Source organism: Micromys minutus (genome assembly GCF_963924665.1).
Source record: "Micromys minutus genome assembly, chromosome: 2".
Lineage (NCBI taxonomy): Eukaryota > Metazoa > Chordata > Mammalia > Rodentia > Muridae > Micromys > Micromys minutus.
Genome location: NC_137971.1, coordinates 67,797,071 through 67,818,221, shown reverse-complemented (window position 1 = coordinate 67,818,221; position 21,151 = coordinate 67,797,071). Strand labels below are relative to the sequence as shown.

Sequence of the window (21,151 nt, the reverse complement as noted above, 5' to 3'; positions counted from 1 at the left end):
TCCCCCTTGTCATGATAGATGATGATGCATTGCATGTTAATAAATAGTGTTCCATCCAGATCTGTAATGACAATGGGACCTTGTGCCATCTATAGCATAGAGGGGCCTGTGCTAGGACGATTACAGTCTCATTTTATCTTGTTCCTCTCTCAGATTTCAGTTTATGTTAGAATCAAATAGAATATCTGAAATCTTGCACACAGGCTTGCTGGTAGGAAGTTTTACTAGGACACATGAGGTGTGCTCAGGGATCTGTGGTTGGCAGGGGATGTGTAAGGATAACCTGCCCCTTTCACCTTTGGGCCAAATCCTGCTTGTAACAAGCCTAATGAAAATTTAACTTTTCTAAATCATATGACTATTTGTTTGATATTGATTTGTTATTATCTTTAAAACATTTTTAAAACCCAGCTTGCCCAGGCTAACCTCAAACTTCCTGTTTTGCAGGGTTATCCCTGATCTGTTGATTTTCTTGCTTGTAGATTGTAGGTTCTAGGATTTCAAGATTTTGTCACCATGTCCAGCTCTTGTTTATGACATTTGACATGATGTGTACCTCACCTCCAGTCCAGATGCTTTGTCCTCTCATTACCAAAAACAAAACAAGAGAAAAAATAAAACCAAACCAACAAACCAAACAACCAACAAACCAAACAACCAAACAACAACAACAACAAAAAAAAAAAAAAACAATGGAACCCCTATGCCCCCAAAAACCTTGTCTTTATTAAGACCTTGGTAGTGCAGACATCCAAACAGAAACACTGATCCCAACCCAATTTCCCAGGAAAAGCCTTTACAGTGCAGTTGAGGCTAATTTTGTATTCTGTATGAGACCATTTGTACACAGTGGATCCAATTCTGAACTGAGCTTTGTTTTTTTTAAGGTTGGAATCTAGGGGGAACAATGAACGGTAAGGCCTTCCCCTTCCCTCTTGTCCCTGGCTGTGGGCTACTAGTGAAACGGGGATTGGATCTGCTTCCTTCTGCTGGGATCACACCCTGGCCTAAGCAACTTGGAGGCTGACAGGTCTATTTGTAGGACAGGTCACTATCCATGGCTGAGTGTAGCCAGGGCAGGTGCCTGAGGCAGGCACAGGGAGGCAGGAACTGAAGCAGAGATCATGGAGGAGATCTGCTGACTGGCTTTCTGGTTTATGCTGAGCTAGTGTTCACATGCAGCACAGGCTCCCCTGCCAAGGACAGTGGGCTGGGCTGGCCTTGTCCTGACTATTATCCATGAAGATAATTCACTCAGACATGTCCATAGTCAACTCTGATCTAGGAAACTCCCAGAGTGAAAGTCCTCTAAGTGACTAAGCTGGAGCCAGGTTGACAGTGGAAACAACGAAGGCAGATGATCAGTATCTCTGCTGCTGCTGCTGTCTGGAGGAATCCAATAAAATCATCGGAAACAAAAATCAGGATGGAGTAGAGATGAAGGTCCTGGGTCTCACGCTGTTGAGATGAGCCTAGCAATCCCTGCCCTTCCCCTTGATTCTGCTCTCTGTCCTTCAATGGTATGATGAATAATTTTAGCTTTAGCATCGTGTGAGAAGGGCTAGTGGAAAACAGTCACTGTTGCTTCCTTCCAAAATTAAAATATTGCACAGTCAGTGCTCAGGTCTCACAGGCAGTGTGTGGTATCAGCAAAATATGTTCCTGGCAGGGAATCCAGAGGAAGCTTTTGATCATTCTCAGAAAGGGCCAAACCAAGGCTGGCAGTTCTCTAGGGAAAACGTTCAGAGAGTGACCAGCAGAGGGCAGCACATTGTGTCCTTCTTTGGGAACACCTTGGAAGGGTCAGTTGGCCTTTGCCAATCCCATAGCACCTTCTAAAGATCTCCAACAACAGCAACTGTCTTATTCCCACACATTGCATCTACTGCAACCTGTCACTCCCAGAACTCAGAGTTCTTACATCCACAGAGGAGACACAGAGAGGTATAGCCAGGATCCAGAGCCTGCTGTCAGGATGCTGAACATGTTCCTTCCTGCTACCACACAGCTGCTGTCTGTTTCCTCTCCCAACCAGCACAGATTTCAGTGTGAGAGACACAGGGGTCCACCCCATGCAGAAGCATGCTGCCTGCTTACTGCCTAGTCATGTGCATCCTTACAGTGGGTAGAGGGAAGACTTCTGTTAGATGGACACCATTGCACCCTAAACCCTTTTGAAGAGGAAATGGATTAAAAAGCACCGTGTGTGTGTGTGTGTGTGTGTGTGTGTGTGTGTGTGTGTTTGTGTGTTTGTGTGTTTGTGTGTGTGTGTGTTTGTGTGTTTGTGTTTGTATTCACATGTGTTCTCATGTGGATTGCTATTTTTAGCACTGATACTTATTATGTACTGTGCACATGTGACATTGGTGATCAGACCTTTCCTGCCAATAGCAGATGAAGGACTCTGCCCATGTAAGCAACCACACTGTTACGGAGTTTATTCTGCCCTTCTAGAACAATCTCTGGAAGTCACTGCTTTTCCTAATCACAGCCACTTTCTCAGGATTGTTTTAGCAATGACACATGTGTATAAAGAGAGGTTCTGTTTAAAATCAGAAATATCCAAATTATGTTGGGCACTTGGAGCCTATTTGGGGCTGCTAGTGAACAGCAGGATGTTTAAAATGGAGTAGTAGCAGAGATGAAGGAGCGTGAGGACAAAAGATGCTCATGGGGACATCTCAGTGGCAAGTTTAGGAAGGATCAGTGTGAGATACCACAGGAGAATTGCAGCATTTCTAGTGATGAAAGGCCTCTAGGTGGGGAGATTGCAGCTTCTGCCTCTGGGTTCCTCAGGTGAGGACTCTCATAGAATGAAATCTTTCTTTATTTCTCAATCTGCAGATGTGCTCTATAGTACCGAACAAAGCACAGAAGGTAAGTTGTGCAATTTTTATTCCTGTTGCCATATTATCCACAGAATCCCCAGGCTCACCTTTGATCCAGAAGATGGACAGAAGGCAGTGCCCATGGGTTGCTAAGCACTCAGAGAAATTTCTCAGTAAGACTTGAAACCTACATGGGCATATATGTTGTGTGATATGCCACTGAGTTGTTATGTCGTGAAAGTACAGTGTGAGGAGGTATCTTTAAGGGACACAGAGTAAGTCTTTTTTGTAGGCTTTCATTGACAATTCTTAGTAACTGGAAGAAACTGTTTTACCAACACCTTGACCTGCTTAGGGAACAAAATCTTTCACAGGGAAAAGAATCAGTTTTTTGCAGAAAAAAATCAAAACTCTGTTATCCAATGCCTTTTAATTTCCCTTCTCTGAGGCCATATCAATGGATGTGGATGTCAAGATCCCCATCCTCGGACACCACGGATTCTGTTCATCTCTCTGAGTTCCTACAATGTTTGTGGTTTATCAGTACAGTTTACCCAGACAGCCTATGCCCTACAAGGAAAAGTCCTTTCTTTTCTTCTTGTGATATTTTGTTCCTAGGACATGAACAAGAACTTTTCCATAGCAATGCCTCTGGCCATGACAGAGTTTGTTGGCAATTCAGGATACCCATATTTCAGGCATTAGTCTTCCTCAGGCAAGTTGGGCATTCCAAAGATGGAGCTGCCTTATGGTAACTTAGCCATCTTACTTCCCAAGATCACACCCTGTCTTATTTAAAATAATTCCACATGGAAAATCCAGTTTCTCCTCTTCATTGATTATTTCCAGGCCACTCTTTGGTAGCAGACATTCAAGTTATGCTTAGTAAGCACTATGATGCAACTTTGTGAGTCAGAGTGCAGGGGAGAGAGGACTGCACAAGCTTCTGAAACAGACCTGTGGGAGGGGACTTTTATAGAGCTGTTTTTATCAGCACCCACTGTGTGGGGAGAAGTCAACTTATTCCATATCCAGAGTCCCTGTGCAGGGTCTCAGACAGAGCCTGGCAGCAGTGGGATGATCTCCAGATCAGTCCAGTCCAGGCCTCAATACCATGTTCAGTCTTATCCAAAGACCAGGGCTCTTTTAATTAGTGTTAGCATATATGTGGAAATGTGTGTCTTTTCTAAGGTAAAATTACTAAAATAATTCCCAATATATTAAAAAACAATACAGGCCTTCTCTTTCTGTTTCTCTCTGTCTTTGATCGTTCTTTCTTAACACACACACACACACACACACACACACACACACACGGAGAGAGAGAGGGAGAGAGAGAGAGAGAGAGAGAGAGAGAGAGAGAGAGAGAGAGAGAGAGAGAGAGAGAGACTATTCTAGTACTCAGAAGCCTGAAGAAGGAAGATTCTGAATTTCAGTTTAGCCTATGGTACATACAGAGAGACATTGAATTAATAATAGCCACCTAGAATCTAAGGTAAATAGGTATTCCAGGGCTCTGCTGCTGAATATTATATTGTGCTTATCAGACAGTTTAATGAGAAAAGAACAATTAATTGCATATTTAAGCATGAGAAACTTTATTTTCACATTCTCTAGAGATTCACACATTTTAAATAAAAAATTCTTTTTAGATTTGGCGAACACAGATTCTATATATTTCTTACTGAGTCAGTTCATACAGCATCACACAGTACAGACCCTGTTTCTAAGTCTCTCTCCACATCGACTGTACTTGCATGTGTTGGTTTTTCTCTATGAAGACTTAACTTTATATTTCTCTTTTTCTCCCTCATGTGCATATGGACATGCAGAGATGACTACTCAAGTTCCTTATTCCACACCACCAGGTAACAAATGTATAAAGCTCTCTCTGTAGGTCACACTGCCAGTTCTATGCATGGCATTGACTTCCTTGGGACACTTGAGGGGATGGGATTGTGGGTGTGTGTTGTGAAGACTTAGAGAAGTTCAGGATGAGTCCTGGTGCTGAGGGCCTTTTTCCACTGGGAACCCTGTTACTGCCTATTCCTTTGTGGAGAAGTCAGTCAGCATGGTGGTTGGTTCCAAAAATTTAAGTTCCTTAACTTTAGTGGTTATGTCATAAGAACCTCTGGGGTTAGAAGGATCAACCTACTAGAGAGACTCCATGACCCAATGAGACCAATGCCCTCTAATGAGATGCCATTTTGATTCACTTAAATGGGTGTCCTTTTAGAAAAACTAGTCTTACTGCAAAACCTGTGCAGACACGTTTTTTTTTTTTTTTTTTTTTTTTTTTTTTTTTTTGTGTAGTCATGTTGGGTACTTGAGCATAGATATGAATGAATAGGTCAACAGTAGTCTTGGACACCCTCAGTGAGAAAGTTTAGTAACCTGTAGTCTGGTGGCATTGCAAACAGTGTCAGTTCATGGAAGTTGTCACCTGACCCAGATCAATGGGGGTCAGCAGCTTCTTCAGGTTTCTAATTTTATAGTGGACCTGAAAACAATTCTAATATAAATGTCGACTTGTGTGTGTAAGCAGCTGTTGAGAGCCTTTGCTAGAGAACCATGACCTTCTCTTGAGGCAACACGCCCATCTTTCTGCCTCTTTGGGATGCTCTAGACTCACCTGCTCTGCCTTCTTCTTCATTACCTGCTGGTGTAGATCAACGTGGGGATGAGTGTGCACATGAACAGTGTGTGTGCAAGGGAGGGCTCTGCATCTTCTTTCTCCTTGAAACACACTTGCTTCTACAGTGCAGGGTGCTCCAGAGCCTTGGGTACATGGTGAGATAGGTATCTTGTCACCATCTAGGGCAGATTCAACCCATGCCACCAGAGTTTGCGGAATCCTAGGCATCCCAGGGACCATAATGTCTAGAACAGAGGTAGAGGGCACTGCAGTGAGGTTTCACATGCAGAGAGAGAGAGGAAGAGGTCATTACAGGAGAGTGTGGCCATGAGGCAGCTGCAGGATGAGTTCACGTCCCATATTGCTTTAAAGTTCATGAGTGATCTGCCCACAAAGTGTACAAGTCCATCACCTACACAGGACCAGCACAGGAGAATGCACCCTGTCTTTCCAGGAACAGACTCTGGTTTGGCTCTGAGGCTGGTGAATGGAGGAGACAGGTGTCGGGGTCGTGTGGAGATCCTATACCAGGGATCCTGGGGCACTGTGTGTGATGACAGCTGGGACACCAATGACGCCAACGTGGTGTGCAGACAGCTGGGCTGTGGCTCGGCCGTGTCTGCTCCAGGCAATGCCTACTTTGGATCAGGCTCTGGGTCCATTGTTTTGGATGATGTGGCCTGTAGAGGGTATGAGGACTATCTGTGGAGCTGCTCCCACCGAGGCTGGCTGTCTCATAACTGTGGACACCAGGAGGATGCTGGAGTCATCTGTTCAGGTAAGACCCAGTGATTGTTTAATCTGCCAGACAGTAAATCGGTCAGGTCACTATGAATGCTACCAGACCTCTAATCTGGCTCTATTCTCCTTGTCTTTGTCAGGGTTGGTGACTATGCAGGACAATGTCCTTCTCAGTCAGGGCCCTGTGGCATGGTCTTAGTAAACTATGAGTCTAGAGTTTATGTGAGTCAGGGACCCATGGATATGCAATGTCAAGTCTCAGACTTGAGAAGCACCAGGGTCAGCATGCACGTGTTATTGCAAGGAGTTTCGAATATTGAAATTCCATTTTATGTTGTATTTTGAGTATCCTGAGGGCAAAGGCATAGGGAGCAAAGCCAATTCTTCTTTCTTTTTCCACAGTGTTCCAAGGTCCTCTCAGAAATTAACACAGAAGAATTCTTCTTGGGAGGGTTCTGTGACTCCTTCACTCCCTCAATTTCTAGATTTCTGAATTCTATCTCTATCTATCCATATCTATCTAATCCATCCATCGATCCATATGTGATCCATTCATATATCCATCCATCCATCCATCCATCCATCCATCCATCCATCCATCCATCTATCTATTATTTATTATCTATCCATCTCAGGCTTCTGACCTTGAACTACTAATTTTCCAGTCCCATCTCCTAATTATGGGATTATCTCTCTGTCCCTGTGCCCAGCATACCTCTTGGTTTTAATTCTCTTACTATCCTGGAACTTCAGGTCACTACTCAGTCTACAATACTGTTCTTGGCACATTCCACGTACCAAAAATGCCTACAAATAACCACACACAAATGTATATGAATCATCATTAATATCATTAACCACATCCTCATCATTCCTGAGCAATTATCTCTCAGATTACAAAGAAAATGTGTTCCTGAGAACTTCCTTGTTTCTTCCCAAAGCTCCTGGCACTCATGTCTTTTGTCAACTGTTGTGTGACCCATAGACATGCTCCTGTGTCCTTCCCATCATTCCAGATAGAGTCCCTCACAGAATATCCAGGCTGTGTGACTCAGTGCCATACCACATCGCTCCTGTAAGAAAGGCAGTTCAACAATACAGAGGCAGGCTTTCCTCCATATTTTTGATTCATTGATTGTGTAAAATGTAAAGGAACCCATGGGGACAGAGTTCTTACTAGAATATCTAAGACCATCTTTCTCTTTTCACCAATGAAAAAGGAACCTTGGTATTTGAGTTTTTTCACTGGGTGGCCCCCAAAGCAGAGCTGTAAAAGCTATTGCTACAGAGAAATTTTCCCAGGATCCTTGTGTGAAACACAGTCTGAATTTGTTTTTATTCCTTTCACAGCTTCTGAAACAAGCAGCCCCACTCCTGGTAAGTACTTGGAGAATATGGGCCAGCATCAGAGCTCAGTTTCCCCCTTGTCATGATAGACAATGATGCATTGCATGGTAGTAAATAGTGTTCCATCCAGATATGTAATGACAATGGGACCTTGTGCCATCTATAGCATAGAGGGTCCTGTGCTAGGACGATTACAGTCTTCATTTTATTTTGTTCCACGCTCAGATTTCAGTTTATGTTAGAATCAAATAGAATATCTGAAATCTTGCACACAGGCTTTCTGGTAGGAAGTTTTACTAGGACACATGAGGTGTGCCCAGGGATCTGTGGTTGGCAGGGGATGTGTAAGGATAACCTGCCCCTTTCACCTTCGGTCCAACTCCTACTTGAAACAAGCCTAATCAAAATGTAACTTTTCTAAGTCAAGTGACTATTTGTTTTATATTGATTTGTTATTATCTTTAAACATTTTTAAAACCCAGCTTGCCCAGGCTAACCTCAAACTTCCTGTTTTGCAGGGCTACCCCTGATCTGTTGATTTTCTTGCTTGTAGATTGTAGGTTCTGGATTTCAAGATTTTGTCACCATGTCCAGCTCTTGTTTATGACATTTGACATGATGTGTACCTCACCTCCAGTCTAGATGCTTTGTCCTCTCTTTAGCAAAACAAAACAAAACAAAACAAAAAACAATAGAACCCCCACCTCCTAAAAAGCCCCGTCTTTATCAAGACCTTGGTAGTGCAGATAGCCAAACAGAAACATGATCCCAACCTAATTTCTCTGGAAGAGCCTTTACAGTGCATTTGAGGCTAATTTTGTATTCTGTATGAGATCTTTTGTACACAGTGGAGTTAATTCTTAACTGAGCTTTATCTTTTCAATGTTGGAACCCAGGGAGCACAATTAACAGTAAGGCCTTCTCCTTCCCTCTTGTCTCTGGCCATGGGCTAGTGATGGAATTGGGATTGAATCTGCTTCCTACTGTTGGGATCACACCCTGGCCAAAGCAACTTGGAGGCTGACAGGTCTATTTGGAGGACAGGTCACTATCCATGGCTGAGTGTAGCCAGGGCTGGTGCCTGAGGCAGGCACAGGGAGGCAGGAACTGAAGCAGAGATCATGGAGGAGACCTGCTGACTGGCTTTCTGGTTCATGCTGAGCTAGTGTTCACATGTAGCACAGGCTCCGCTGCCAAGGACAGTGGGCTGGGCTGGCCTTGTCCTGACTATCATCCATCAAGATAAGTCACTCAGACATGTCCATAGTCAACTCTGATCTGGAAACTCCCAGACTGAAAGTCCTCTAAGTGACTAAGCTGGAGCCAGGTTGACATTATTGAAAACAAAGACTTATAGCATGTCTGCTGCTGCTGCTTCTGCTGCTGCTGCTCCTGTTCCTGTCTGGAGGGATCCAATATAATCATTGGAGACAGAAATCAGGAAAGGTTTAGAGATAAGAATAATGGGTGTCAAGCTGTTGAGCTGACCCTACCAATCCTTATCCTTCCCCTTCATTCTTCTCTGTCCTTCAGTCCTGTGATGATTGAACTTAGCTTTAGCCTCCTTGAGAAGGGCTAGTGGAAAACAGTCACTGTTGCTTCCTTCCAAAATTAAAATATTGCACAGTCAGTGCTCAGCTCTCACAGGCAGTTCGTGGTATCACCAAAATATGTTCCTAGCAGGGAATCCAGAGGAAGCTTTTGACCAACCTCCAGAAAGGGCCAAACCAAGGCTGGCAGTTCTCTAGGGAAAACATTCAGAGTGACCAGCAGAGGGCAGCATGGTTGTGTCCTTCTGATCTAGAGCCCTTTTTGGAAATACCTTGGAAGACTCAGTTGGCCTTTGCCAATCCCATAGCACCTTCTAAAGATCTCCAACAACAGCAACTGTCTTATTCCCACACATTGCATCTACTCCAACCTGTCACTTCCAGAACTCAGAGTTCTCACAACCACAGAGGAGACACAGAGAGGTACAGCCAGGATCCAGAGCCTGCTGTCAGGATGCTGAACATGTTCCTTCCTGCTACCACACAGCTGCTGTCTGTTTCCTCTCCCAACCAGCACAGATTTCAGTGTGAGAGACACAGGGGTCCACCCCATGCAGAAGCATGCTGCCTGCTTACTGCCTAGTCATGTGCATCATTACAGTGGGAGAGTAGGCTGGAGGGTAGAGGGAAGACTTCTCTTAGATGGACACCATTGCACCATAAACCCTTATGTAGAGGAAATGGATTCAAAAGCATCATGTGTACGTGTGTGTGTGCATGTGTGTTTGTGTGTTTGTGTGTGTATTCACATGTGTTCTCATGTGGATTGCCATTTTTAGCACTGATAAGTGTTATGCACTGTGCACATGTGACATTGATGATCAGACCTTACCTGCCAATAGCAGATAAAGGACTCTGGCCCTTTAAGCAGCCACACCGTTACTGTATTTTTTCTCCCTTTCTGGAATAATCTCTGGAAGTCACTTCTTTTCCTACTCATAGCCATTTTCTCAGGATTGTTTTAGCGATGACATTCCTGTATGAGAGGTTCTGTTTGAAATACAGAAATATTCAAATCACATTGGGCACTTGGGGCCTAATTGGGGCTGTTGGCGAACAGCACAGTGTTTAGGATGGAATAGAGGCAGAGATGAAGCTGAGACAGGACAAAAGATGTTCATGGTGGCATCTCTGTGGCAAGTTAAAGAAGAATCATGTCACATCCCACAGAAGAATCCCAGCATTTCTAGTGATGAAGGGTCTCTAGGTGGGGAGATTGCAGCTCCTGTCTCTGGGTTCCTCATGTGAGGACTAACATTGTATTTTATTCTTTCTTTCTCAATCTGCAGATTATTTCCATACTACAGAAGGTAAGTTGTGCAATTTTTATTCCTGGGCCATATTATCCTCAGAATACCCAGGCTCAACTTTGATCCAGAAGATGGGTAAAAGGCAGAGCCCATGGGGTGCTAAGCGCTCTGAGAAATTTCTCAGTAGGACTTCTCCACTCCATGGGCATATATGCCATGGGTTGTCCCTGAGTTCTGAATGTTGGGGAGGAATTTTCAGAGGAGGTATCTTCAAGGGACATAGAACATGTCTTGTTGGTAGGGGTTCCATTGACCATTCCCAGTGTCTGGAGGACCCTTTGTTTCCTTAACACCCAGTCCAGCCCAGGGAGCAGATTCTTTGGCAAGGGAAAGAATTCAGTGTTTGCAGAGGAAATAAAACATCTATTATTATTAGCCTATGCCCTTTTCATTTCCCCTCTCTGAAACCATATCAAGCTAGTATGAATGTTAAGACCCCCATCCTGTTACATCACAGCTCCTGTTCATCTCTCTGAGTTCCTCCAGTGAGAGGTGTATGTGGTTTATCAGTACAGTGTAGACTCTGACCGCATAACAAGCAAAGTCCATTTCTTTCCTTCTGGGAATTTATTATCCTAAGACATCAACCAGAAAGGTTTCCATAGCAGTGCCTCTGGCCAGCATAGAGTCTGATGGGAATGCAGATGGACCATATGTCAGCCATTACTCTTCCTCAGGCAAGTGGGGCATCCCAATGACGGAGCTGCCTTTGTGGTGACTTAGCCATCTTACTCCCCAACTTTACACCTTTTCTTATTTGAAACAATTCTACAAGGAAAATCCACTTTCTTTTCTGTATTGGTTACATTCCAGGGCTCTCTTTGGTAGCAGACAGTCTTTTATGCCTATGCATAGCATGATGCAACTTTAGGATTCAGAGTGCAGGGGAGAGAGGACTGCACAAACTTCTGAAACAGATCTGTGGGAGAGGACTTTTATAGAGCTGTCATCATAAGCACCCACTGTGTGGGGAGAAGTCAACTTGTCCCATATCCAGAGTCCCTGTGCAGGGTCTCAGACAGAGCCTGGCAGCAGTGGGATGATCTCCATATCAGTCCAGTCCAGACCTCAATATCATGTTTAGTCTTGTCCAATGTTTAAGTAATATTAACATATCTATGAAATGTGTGTCTTCTCTAAGGATATATATTAAATCATTTTTAAATATAGTAAAAAACAGTTATATAGGCATTTTCTTTTGTGCCTTTCTGTCTCTGACTGTGTGTCTCTTTGTCATACACACAAACACACATGCATGTACAACACAAACACACACATACACAAACACACACACAAACACATACACACACCAGACACACACACACACACTCACACACACACACACACACACACACACACACACACACACAGTAATCTAGTACTCAGAGCTTGAGGAAGGAAGATTCTGAGTTTCAGTTTAGTGTACAGTACATACAGAGAGATATTAAATTAAAATTATCCACATAGAATCCAATGTAAATAGGTATTCCAGTCCTCTGCTACTGAATATTATAATGGGCTTATCAGACAGTGTAATGAGATACTAACAATTAATTACATATTTAATCATGAGAAACTTCACTTTTATATTCTCTAGAGATTCACACATTTTCAATAAAAAATTCTTTTAGATTTGGCGAACACAGACTCCATAGTTTTCTTACTGTGTCAGTTCATACAGCATCACACAGTACAGACCCTGTTTCTAAGTCTCTCTCCACATTGACTGTACTTGCATGTGTTGGTTTTTCTCTATGAAGACTTAACTTTATATTTCTCTTTTTCTCCCTCATATGCATATGGTCATGCAGAGACGACTACTCAAGTTCCTTATTCCACACCACCAGGTAACAAATGTATAGCTCTCTCTGTAGGTTACACTGCCAGTTCTATAAATGGCATTGACTTCCTTCAGACACTCGAGGGGATGGGATTGTGGGTGTGTGTTGTGAAGACTTAGAGAAGTTCAGGATGAGTCCTGGTCCAGAGGGCTTTCTTCCACTGGGAACCCTGTTACTGCCCATTTCTCTCTGTGTGGAGAAGTCAGTCAGCATGGTGGTCAGTTCCAATAATTTAAGGTCCTATAATAGTGGTTATGTTGTAAGTGCCTCTGTGGTTAGAAGGATCAAGATAAGGTGACCTTCCAGAGGGCCTGAGTGATCCAATGAGACTGATGCCCTCTAATTAGATGCCACTGCGACTCACTTAAATGGGTGTCCTTTTAGAAATTTAGGTTCTACTGCAAACCCCATGCAGACATTTGTCTTGTTCTGTCATTTTGGTTTGAACATTGACTTCAATATAGGTTCACTTCAGTAGTCTCGGTGACCTGCAGTGACACAGTTTGTGGTGCATTTGCTTACAGAGAGTGAGTTTATGGAAGTTGTCACCTACTCAGGTCAATGGGGGACTAGCAGCTTCTTCAGGTTTATAATTTTATATGGTGTTTGAAAGCAGCTATTATGTAAACACTCAACCTAGTGCATGTAAGCTGCTGTTGAGACTCATTTCTAGGGAACCATGCACTCCTCCTGTGGCAGGAAGCTCACATTTGGTTCCCTTTGTCTGTCACAGAGCAACGTGCTCTAATGTTTCCTTTACTGCTGGGAGCTAGTGTCAGGGTGAACATGAGTGTGCACATGTGCAGTATGTGTGTGAAGAGTTGGGAGGGCTTTGCACCTTCTTTCCTTGAAACACACTTGACTATACAGTGCATGGCACTCTGAGGAATGAGGTAGAATAGGTATCTTGTCACCATTCCTGGCAGATTCAACCCATGCCAAATATTTGCAGAAGCCTGGTGACAGTGGCAGGCTTTAATGTTTAAAACAGAAGTAGTGACGTTGGTTTGAGGGTTGACATGCAAAGTAAGAGGGCAAAGGTCTTTAAAGGAGAGTGTGGCCATGAGGCAGCTGCAGGATGAGTTTACATCCCATATTGCTTTAAAGTTCATGAGTGAGCTGCCCACAAAGTGTACAAGTCCATCATCCACACAGGACCAGCACAGGAGAATGCACCCTGTCTTTCCAGGAACAGACTCTGGTTTGGCTCTGAGGCTGGTGAATGGAGGAGACAGGTGTCAGGGTCGCGTGGAGATCCTATACCGGGGATCCTGGGGCACCGTGTGTGATGACAACTGGGACACCAATGACGCCAACGTGGTGTGCAGACAGCTGGGCTGTGGCTGGGCCGTGTCTGCTCCAGGCAATGCCTACTTTGGATCGGGCTCTGGGTCCATCCTCCTGGATGACGTGGCCTGTACAGGACACGAGTCCTATCTGTGGAGCTGCTCTCACCACGGCTGGCTGTCTCATAACTGTGGACACCGTGAGGATGCTGGAGTCATCTGTTCAGGTATAGCACACAGGCCATCAGATATGGTTCTCAACAATGTGTTTTTTTTAGGCTACCCAATTCTTTTCTCAGTGTTATATTTGGGCTTTATTAATAGTAGGACTATATGCATTGTTGAGTTTTTCTCACTCAGAGAACTGTCCAAAACTCACCCAGGTGTCTTGAAACTCTAGATTTTCCTTGGTGCAGAGCTAGGTTCTCAATTTGAAGAAATACTGGTGACTACACATGTTCTCTCTTGTAAGCTTTCCCATAGTATTTGAAAGTTCCCAGATACTGGTTTCAAGATTTAGTATCCAGAAACACGTGTACAAAAAACAATACAATCCATTATTTAGCTGAGAAACATCGATTGGGTCCCACTCCTTGTCCTGGACATCATTCACAGAGATGGAGCTTTGGAGGACATGTGCTTTACAGCTCTCCACTTTATTTTTTATAGTCATTTGTTATTAGCCATAATCATTTTAGGGTAGTCCAGCAGTTAACCTAAAGTTAATGGCTCATTGACTAACAGAGGTAGAAATCAGGATGTTGGAGTAGCATATATGCATCGCAGGTTAATAATATATTTTGTGCTCATGAATCTGTTATGAAGAATCCATATTGGAACAGTGAAGCAAGGAAGACAGCATGTTTTCAACAGTATCTTTCTAACATGAGGGTAGTCAGTGGGTCTTCAACAGCTCATTACTGAGGCTAATTTTGGCTGATTACCTCCATGTTCATACAGAAAAGTTCGTAGCTTGTTTCAGCGATAGTCATTACTTTTATACCCCAGATAATGACTTATGGGCACCGAAGTTCAGGATTTGGTTGTGGGGTGCAGGATGGATTTCTGTGAGGTGGGTACACTAGTTATGTGCAGAACACCATCTCTTTGTGTAAAAACACCAACTCTGCCTCAAATATTAGTTTAGGAGGGGTCCTGTGTTCTGTGTCTAACCTACTTTCTTTCTCACAGATGCCAAAACCCAGACCACAACCAGACCTGGTGAGTTTCAGTATCTTTATATGGAAACTCTCTCCTCTTGGGAATCCAATTTTGGGGGCACATACTCTTCTCTTGCTACTTTAGTATTTGGGACACACTTTCTTATCCCCAACTCAAGTTTGCACCAAGTATTTGAGCAGCGTCGTGGTTGAGACTCTTGTAACTGAAATAAAATTATCAGCATTATTCACGTCACTCTCTTCTATTTCTGCAAAATCCATGTGTCCTGCATGGTCACCTGCCCATGCCGTGTGAGGTGGATGGAGAGACAAGGAATGTTTTGAGATTCTAGTTGCCAGGAAAATCAATTCTTCTATGTTCTACACTGTACTGCCTTTGGCCTTTTGTCTCTTTCTCCAATCTTTATCTAAATATGGGACATAGGGTCACATGTACCTGTCCCATACTTGGATCCCCAAATGGAGAGAGAGCTTCTTAGAGAAAAGAACATCTCAGTTAGGGAGAGGTGGCAGAACCTTCTGATGTTCTTTGGGTTTTGTTTTTTGGTTGAGAATCTGAGTTGGACCCATGTGCATAAGTCATAAGTGCAGCTCTTGAATGGATTCTGCATTGTGTGGAGAACATCTTTTTGTGTTCATCTGTCACCTAATCTTACTTTTTATTGCCATTTTCAGACATGTGGCCTATTACTACCACAGAAAGTACACCAGGTAATGTGTCTTCTTGCCATGGTTTGGCTCCCTGTACATCTCAGGTTGTAACCTTGACTGACTAATAGGAGATGAAGATGAAGGAATTGCCTGCCTTGCTTATGATTCTTTGTGTTTAGTCATATAGAAAGGAGTTTCACAAGCTGTTGGTAGGTTGTTGGTAGAGATCCCTATCCTGCTCACAGCCACAGCCAACAGCTACAGAGTAGGTGGGATTCTTTCATATTCTGTCTGCCCCAAAACCTTCAGTACTCTCCATAAAGTACAAAGATTGAGCCCACATCACCTGCCTGTCTCAGCAGAATCACAGACTTGCAACACTTAATAAATTTTGCTAAACCTTGATTTTCTGTTAAATCATTTGCTATGGTGGCCCTTTATTATGACACTTGACTGAAAAGCATTGTCTTTTGTAAGAGTCATGTGACACGGGACAACAGAGACTGCTCTTGTCATGTTCCTAAAGTCTAGATGGCATGATTCTTTTATCAAGCAACTGCCATTCAGGATAATGTTATCATTGCCCGAGGGCCCAGGGGCACCTGACTGGCACTGTGATAGACACATGAGAGCATGGTCAATGCCACCACATGACTTCAAGAAGAGACTTTGTTTCTCAGGCACAGTTCTTCTGTGTCCTAATGTTTACATTTTGCTAGCACAGGGATCTTGACTATACTTTGATTCACAGGTCTTCCTTCTAATATAATTTTGTTTTCTCTCCAGATTGGTTGACTACAACTCCTTATTATGGTAAGTTTGGGATGAGACCAAAGCATAGCTTTCAGCATTTCAACCAAAAGGTTGGAGAAAGTTAGGACTTCTAGAATCTTATTGAAGTCTGTTCTGGATCACAACTCTGAAAGACAAGGCAAAGAATAGGATTAGAAAGAAGACCTATATTTTTTATGTAGATCTATAGTGATCTACTCTACCCACAAAATTTATCTTCTATTTACTCCATCTCAGAACTAATAAGCAGATTTGCTCTGAGCCATGAGAATCCAGTCATGGGGTTAGACTCATGACCAGGACTACAGGTCTTCAATATGACCACTTGGTGGACCCTTCCTGTTCCATTCAGTATCCCGTCTGCCCTAGAACCTTCAGAATTCCCCATGAAGTTAGTTTTTGTTGAGTCAACTTCACCCTCTGCTTGTCTCAGTGGAATATGAGACTTTGCAGCAGTTAATTTATTTTTATTAAACTTTATATTCCTAAAAAAATTCACTTGCTATGTGTTGCTACTGGTCTTACTCCACAAGAGCCTCTCTAGTGTGGAGCCGGGCACTGGGTCTCACATGGTCCTCTAGGCAGTTACTTACCAAGCCTGTGTTGGTAACCACACATATTGTTCCATGAGCCCAGCACACCCTCACCTCAAGTAGGCAACAGAGCTGGAACTGCATGCTCCAGTACCCTCTCAGCCATTGCTTTCACACACTGTTCTCCACAGCCCAGGAAAATCATGACTCAACAATCAATAACTTATCAAACAGATTTATATGTTAAATTCTCAATCCACAATACACCCAAACTAAATTCACTACCAATTAATGAAGATATAAACCTTCCACCTAGAGAAGATAATACCAATCTAGTTCACCTTGATCTGAACCATCCTCCTCTGCTGATCTTGAATCTCCTGCTTTCTCCCTCTCTTCTGCCTTACCAAAAAAACCTTGTCTACGCCCAACTCTCTACTGTCCAATCATGTATCACCTTGACATCAAACTACAGCTATTGAGGCTCTTTCCTAGTAATCTATCTAGAAATCATTGTATTTTGCAAGGCATTTGACAAGAGAGATTGTTCTTTCCAGGTACTTAGGGTACAGATGGCATTATTCTTTTCCCAAGAAACTGTCATTCAGGACAAAGTTATAGTTGACTTGGGTTCCAGGACCAGATCCTTGTCACTATAGTGGACACATGAGAGTGTGGTCAAGTCCATCACTTGCTCCCAAAAGGGAGTAGGGTATCATTCTCAGTAACAGTATTTTTGTGCCCAATATTTTTGCTTCTGAACCATGGACTTGACAGAACCTTGATTCATAGGCCTTTCTAATCCAGCTTTGTTTTCCTTTCCAGACCAGCGGACAAGTGTAATTTATGGTAAGTCTGGGATGAGGCCAAAGCATAGCTTTCAGCACTTTAACAAATAGGTTGGAGAGAGACAGGGATTCTGGGATCATCTTGAAGTCTGAGCTGGAGCACATCTGAGAAAGACAAGGAGAAAGAAATTAGAATGAGGGCCTATGTTTCCTGTGTACATCCCCAGTGATCAACTATGTCTAAATCTATTTTCTGTAAAAATTAATTATTTTAACATAGTGTAATTAGTACATTAATCTGGTGCCTGTGTTTCTTTACCTGTCCTAGTCCCCAATAACCACACAGAGAAACCAAGCTTTATTTCATGTTGCACCTCCATAGCTGGGTAATAAATGATTTTATTAATCCTTATTCTAATCTGGATACCTTCCAGCCACATCCAATGATACTTGCATATTATTATTGATCTGAATTTTGGGAAGTCAGATTTTTTTCGTAGTATCTTCTTGGTCCTTTGGCTCATGTCTCATTTCTTTGTCCTCATGACAGATCTGAAACCCCCTCTTCCCTCTTTCTTCACTTCATGGCTGGAGGAAACTTCCATTCTATTCTCTCTTTTGTCTAGCCATTGGGTGATCAGCATTTATTGACAAGACAAAGAATAAACTGCAATAATTTTTTAAACCAACTTGAGACAAGATGTTCTTGGTATAAGCCTTTCATTGCTAGGTCCTGATTGAAAAAAGATAGTGGGATAGAGAAATTGAAATTTGAAATAATGCAAGGTAGAATTTTATAAAGACATTGCATAAAAACATTAAACCTACAATCTCTATTTACTCCATCCTAGAACTAACAAACAAATTTGGTCTGAGCCCTGAGAATCCAGTCATGGAGTTGGGCTCAAGAGTGGGAACCCAGGTCTTTAATATGAGCCCTTGGTGGACATTTCCTTTTCCATCCAGTATTCTGTTGCCCCCAGAACCTTCAGCATTCCCCATGAAGGTAGCTCCTGTTGAGCCAACCTCACCCTCTTCTTGACTCAGTGGGATATGAGAATTGCAGCACTTAATCTATTTTTCTGAACTTCACTGTCCTGGAGAAATCATTTGCTATGGAGGCCCTTTCCTAAGTAATTTATTTAGAAACCATTATACTTTGCAAGAGTCATGAGACACTGGACAACAGAAATTGTTCCTGTCAGGTTCCTAAGGCATAGATGGCATAATTATTTCACCAAGCAATTGTCATATAACCAGAGTTATACTTTCCCTGGGACTCAGGGCCACATTCTTGCCACTATGATAGACACATGAGACCATGGTCAGGACCACTACATGCTCTCAAGAAAAGGACTTTGTTAGTCTCAGCCACAGTGCTTCTGTGTCTAATATTTTCTATTTCCAACCATGGGTGCCTTGACAGAACATTGACTGCACAGACTCTCCTTCTAATCCAGCTCTGTTTCCCTCTCCAGATTGGAGGACTACAAAATATCCTTCCACTGGTAAGTCTGGAATGAGGCCAAAGCATAGCTTTCAGCACCTCAACTAAGAGGTTAGAGAAAGTGAGGGATTTTAGGATCTTCTTGAAATCTGCACTGGGGCATAGCTCAGAAAGACCAAAAAAAAAAAAAAAAAAAAAAAAAAAAAAAAATGGAATAAGAAAGAGGGACTATCTTCAATCCATCTCCTATTTACTCCATCCCAGAATTAATGAACAGATTTGGAAAGTTCTCCCATGATGCAATCATGGGGTTGAATCCATGAGTGAGACTCAAAGTCTTCAAATGTCCAGTTGGTGAACATTTCCTATCCCATTCAGAACACCATGGCATTGCCAGAAGACCTAGGTTCAGGATGCTGGAAGTCAGAATAGCAGAAACAGGTACAGAGTCTAGAGATTCTCTCTGTTCTTCAGAGAGAGAGATGCACATATCAGCAAGCACATGCACACCAGAGATAACCTGTGTGTTATCAATTACACCTGGATACTCTGTGTCCAGCAGAAACTCTCCACCACCAGTCTAAGAGGTTGGTACACACAATCATCTGCCAGTCAGGGAGTCAAAGAAACTGAAGGGAAGATTTACACCACAAGCATAGAGGACACCTTACTGAGGCTTTGTTGGAACTTCCCCAAGGACTGTCACTTTTTGTCCACCCATCCACTGAACAACCTGCACCTACTCCCACAAAGAAAAGCCACAAGGAAAGGGTTGTTCATGTCTTCAGCATATGACCAGGGATAGGAACTGCTTGTGTCAATTCCTGTCTATGGTTCTCCATCAGAGAATCCTAAGCACAAATCCCTCCCTAGGCCTTGACATAGGTGTGTCTCTGCCCAGATTTTCAGGTACTTAAGCGGAGTCTGTGTTCATGGCTATAAATCTGTCCAGATCTGACCCTCACAGCCAGTGTGGTGGGATACGTCCCAAGAGACCTGAATGCCCAAATGTAAAGACTTGATCTGGACTTGGGGAAGTTATTCATGATTCACTGAACAGCCACAAACTACAGAATCCATCCTGCCAACATATGCAGACACACATCTCCTTGTGAGGTGGGAGCAGAGTGTGGGTCCTCAATGACCCCATGAGTAGCATCTTCCTGGCAGTATGTATGGCCACACCCTTGCTCTGAGGCAGCGGCTGAGTACAACACAGTCTGGTGTGCTCAGTGTCAGGCCAGGCAACTTCTCTTCAAGGCTCTGACATGCCTTCTTTTTCCTCACAGCTCCTCCAACAACATTCCCGACTATAGCTGGTGAGTCCTGATCTCCTTCAACTCCTCTGTTTCCCCATCCCTATTCTGCTCACAGCCAGGGCCAACAGCTACAGAGTGGGTGGGACTCCAGTATTGTCTGCCCCAGACCCTTCAGCCTTCTCCATATGGTACAAAGGCAGCGTGTGTTGAGCCACCACCACCCTCTTCTTGACTCAGTGGGATGTGAGAGTTTCAGCACTTAATCCATTTTGCTAAACATCACTTCCTGTGAAATGATTTCCTACAGATGCCCTTTCCTGTGCAGTTTGTTCAGAAACAATTGCATTTTGCACAAGTTACCCATGGGGTATTGGACAACAGAGACTGTTCCTGTCAGGTTCCTTAGGTATAGATGGCATGCTTTTTTTCCCCCAAGCAACTGTAATTCAGGACAAAGTTGCAGTGTCCCTGGGGTCACAGCTTTGTTAATATGAAGTACACGTGAGAGCAGAGTCAGGACCACTACATGCTCTCAAGAAAAGGACTTTGTTACCGTCAGCCACAGTGCTTCTGTGTCCATCATTTTCTACTTCCACCCATGGGTACCTTGTTAGAATCTTGATGCATAGACCTTTCTCTAATCTAGCTTTGTTTTTCTCTGCAGATTGGTGGACAACTCCCTCTAATGGTAAGTAAGTCTCAGGAAGAAGTCAGACTCCTCTTCCAGCACTTCAACTTAGAGTTGGAGAGAGATTGTAGTTCTATGATCCTATAGTCTGTGCTGGGGCACAGCTCACAAACACAAGGAAAAACAGAGGAATTAGAAAGAGGGCCTCTCCTGTGTACATCTCCAGTGATTCACTCGGTGTCCACAATTACATCTTCTATTTACTTGATCACAGATTTAATAAGTAGGTTTGGAAAGAGTTCTCACAGGATGCCCGCATGGGGTTGGAATTTGA

General features: G+C 43.2%; 1 protein-coding gene across 1 annotated transcript in view; it reads left to right on the top strand.

The window, feature by feature from the left end:
- LOC308417648 (scavenger receptor cysteine-rich domain-containing protein DMBT1-like) overlaps positions 1 to 21,151 on the top strand; it is a gene marked incomplete at both ends in the record, with an annotated part of 58,754 nt that overhangs the window by 21,153 nt on the left and 16,450 nt on the right. The window contains 3 exon segments of the mRNA XM_080912994.1: positions 5,844 to 6,241; positions 7,555 to 7,585; positions 13,368 to 13,765. Coding sequence (XP_080769120.1) covers positions 5,844 to 6,241; positions 7,555 to 7,585; positions 13,368 to 13,765 — 827 coding nt within the window.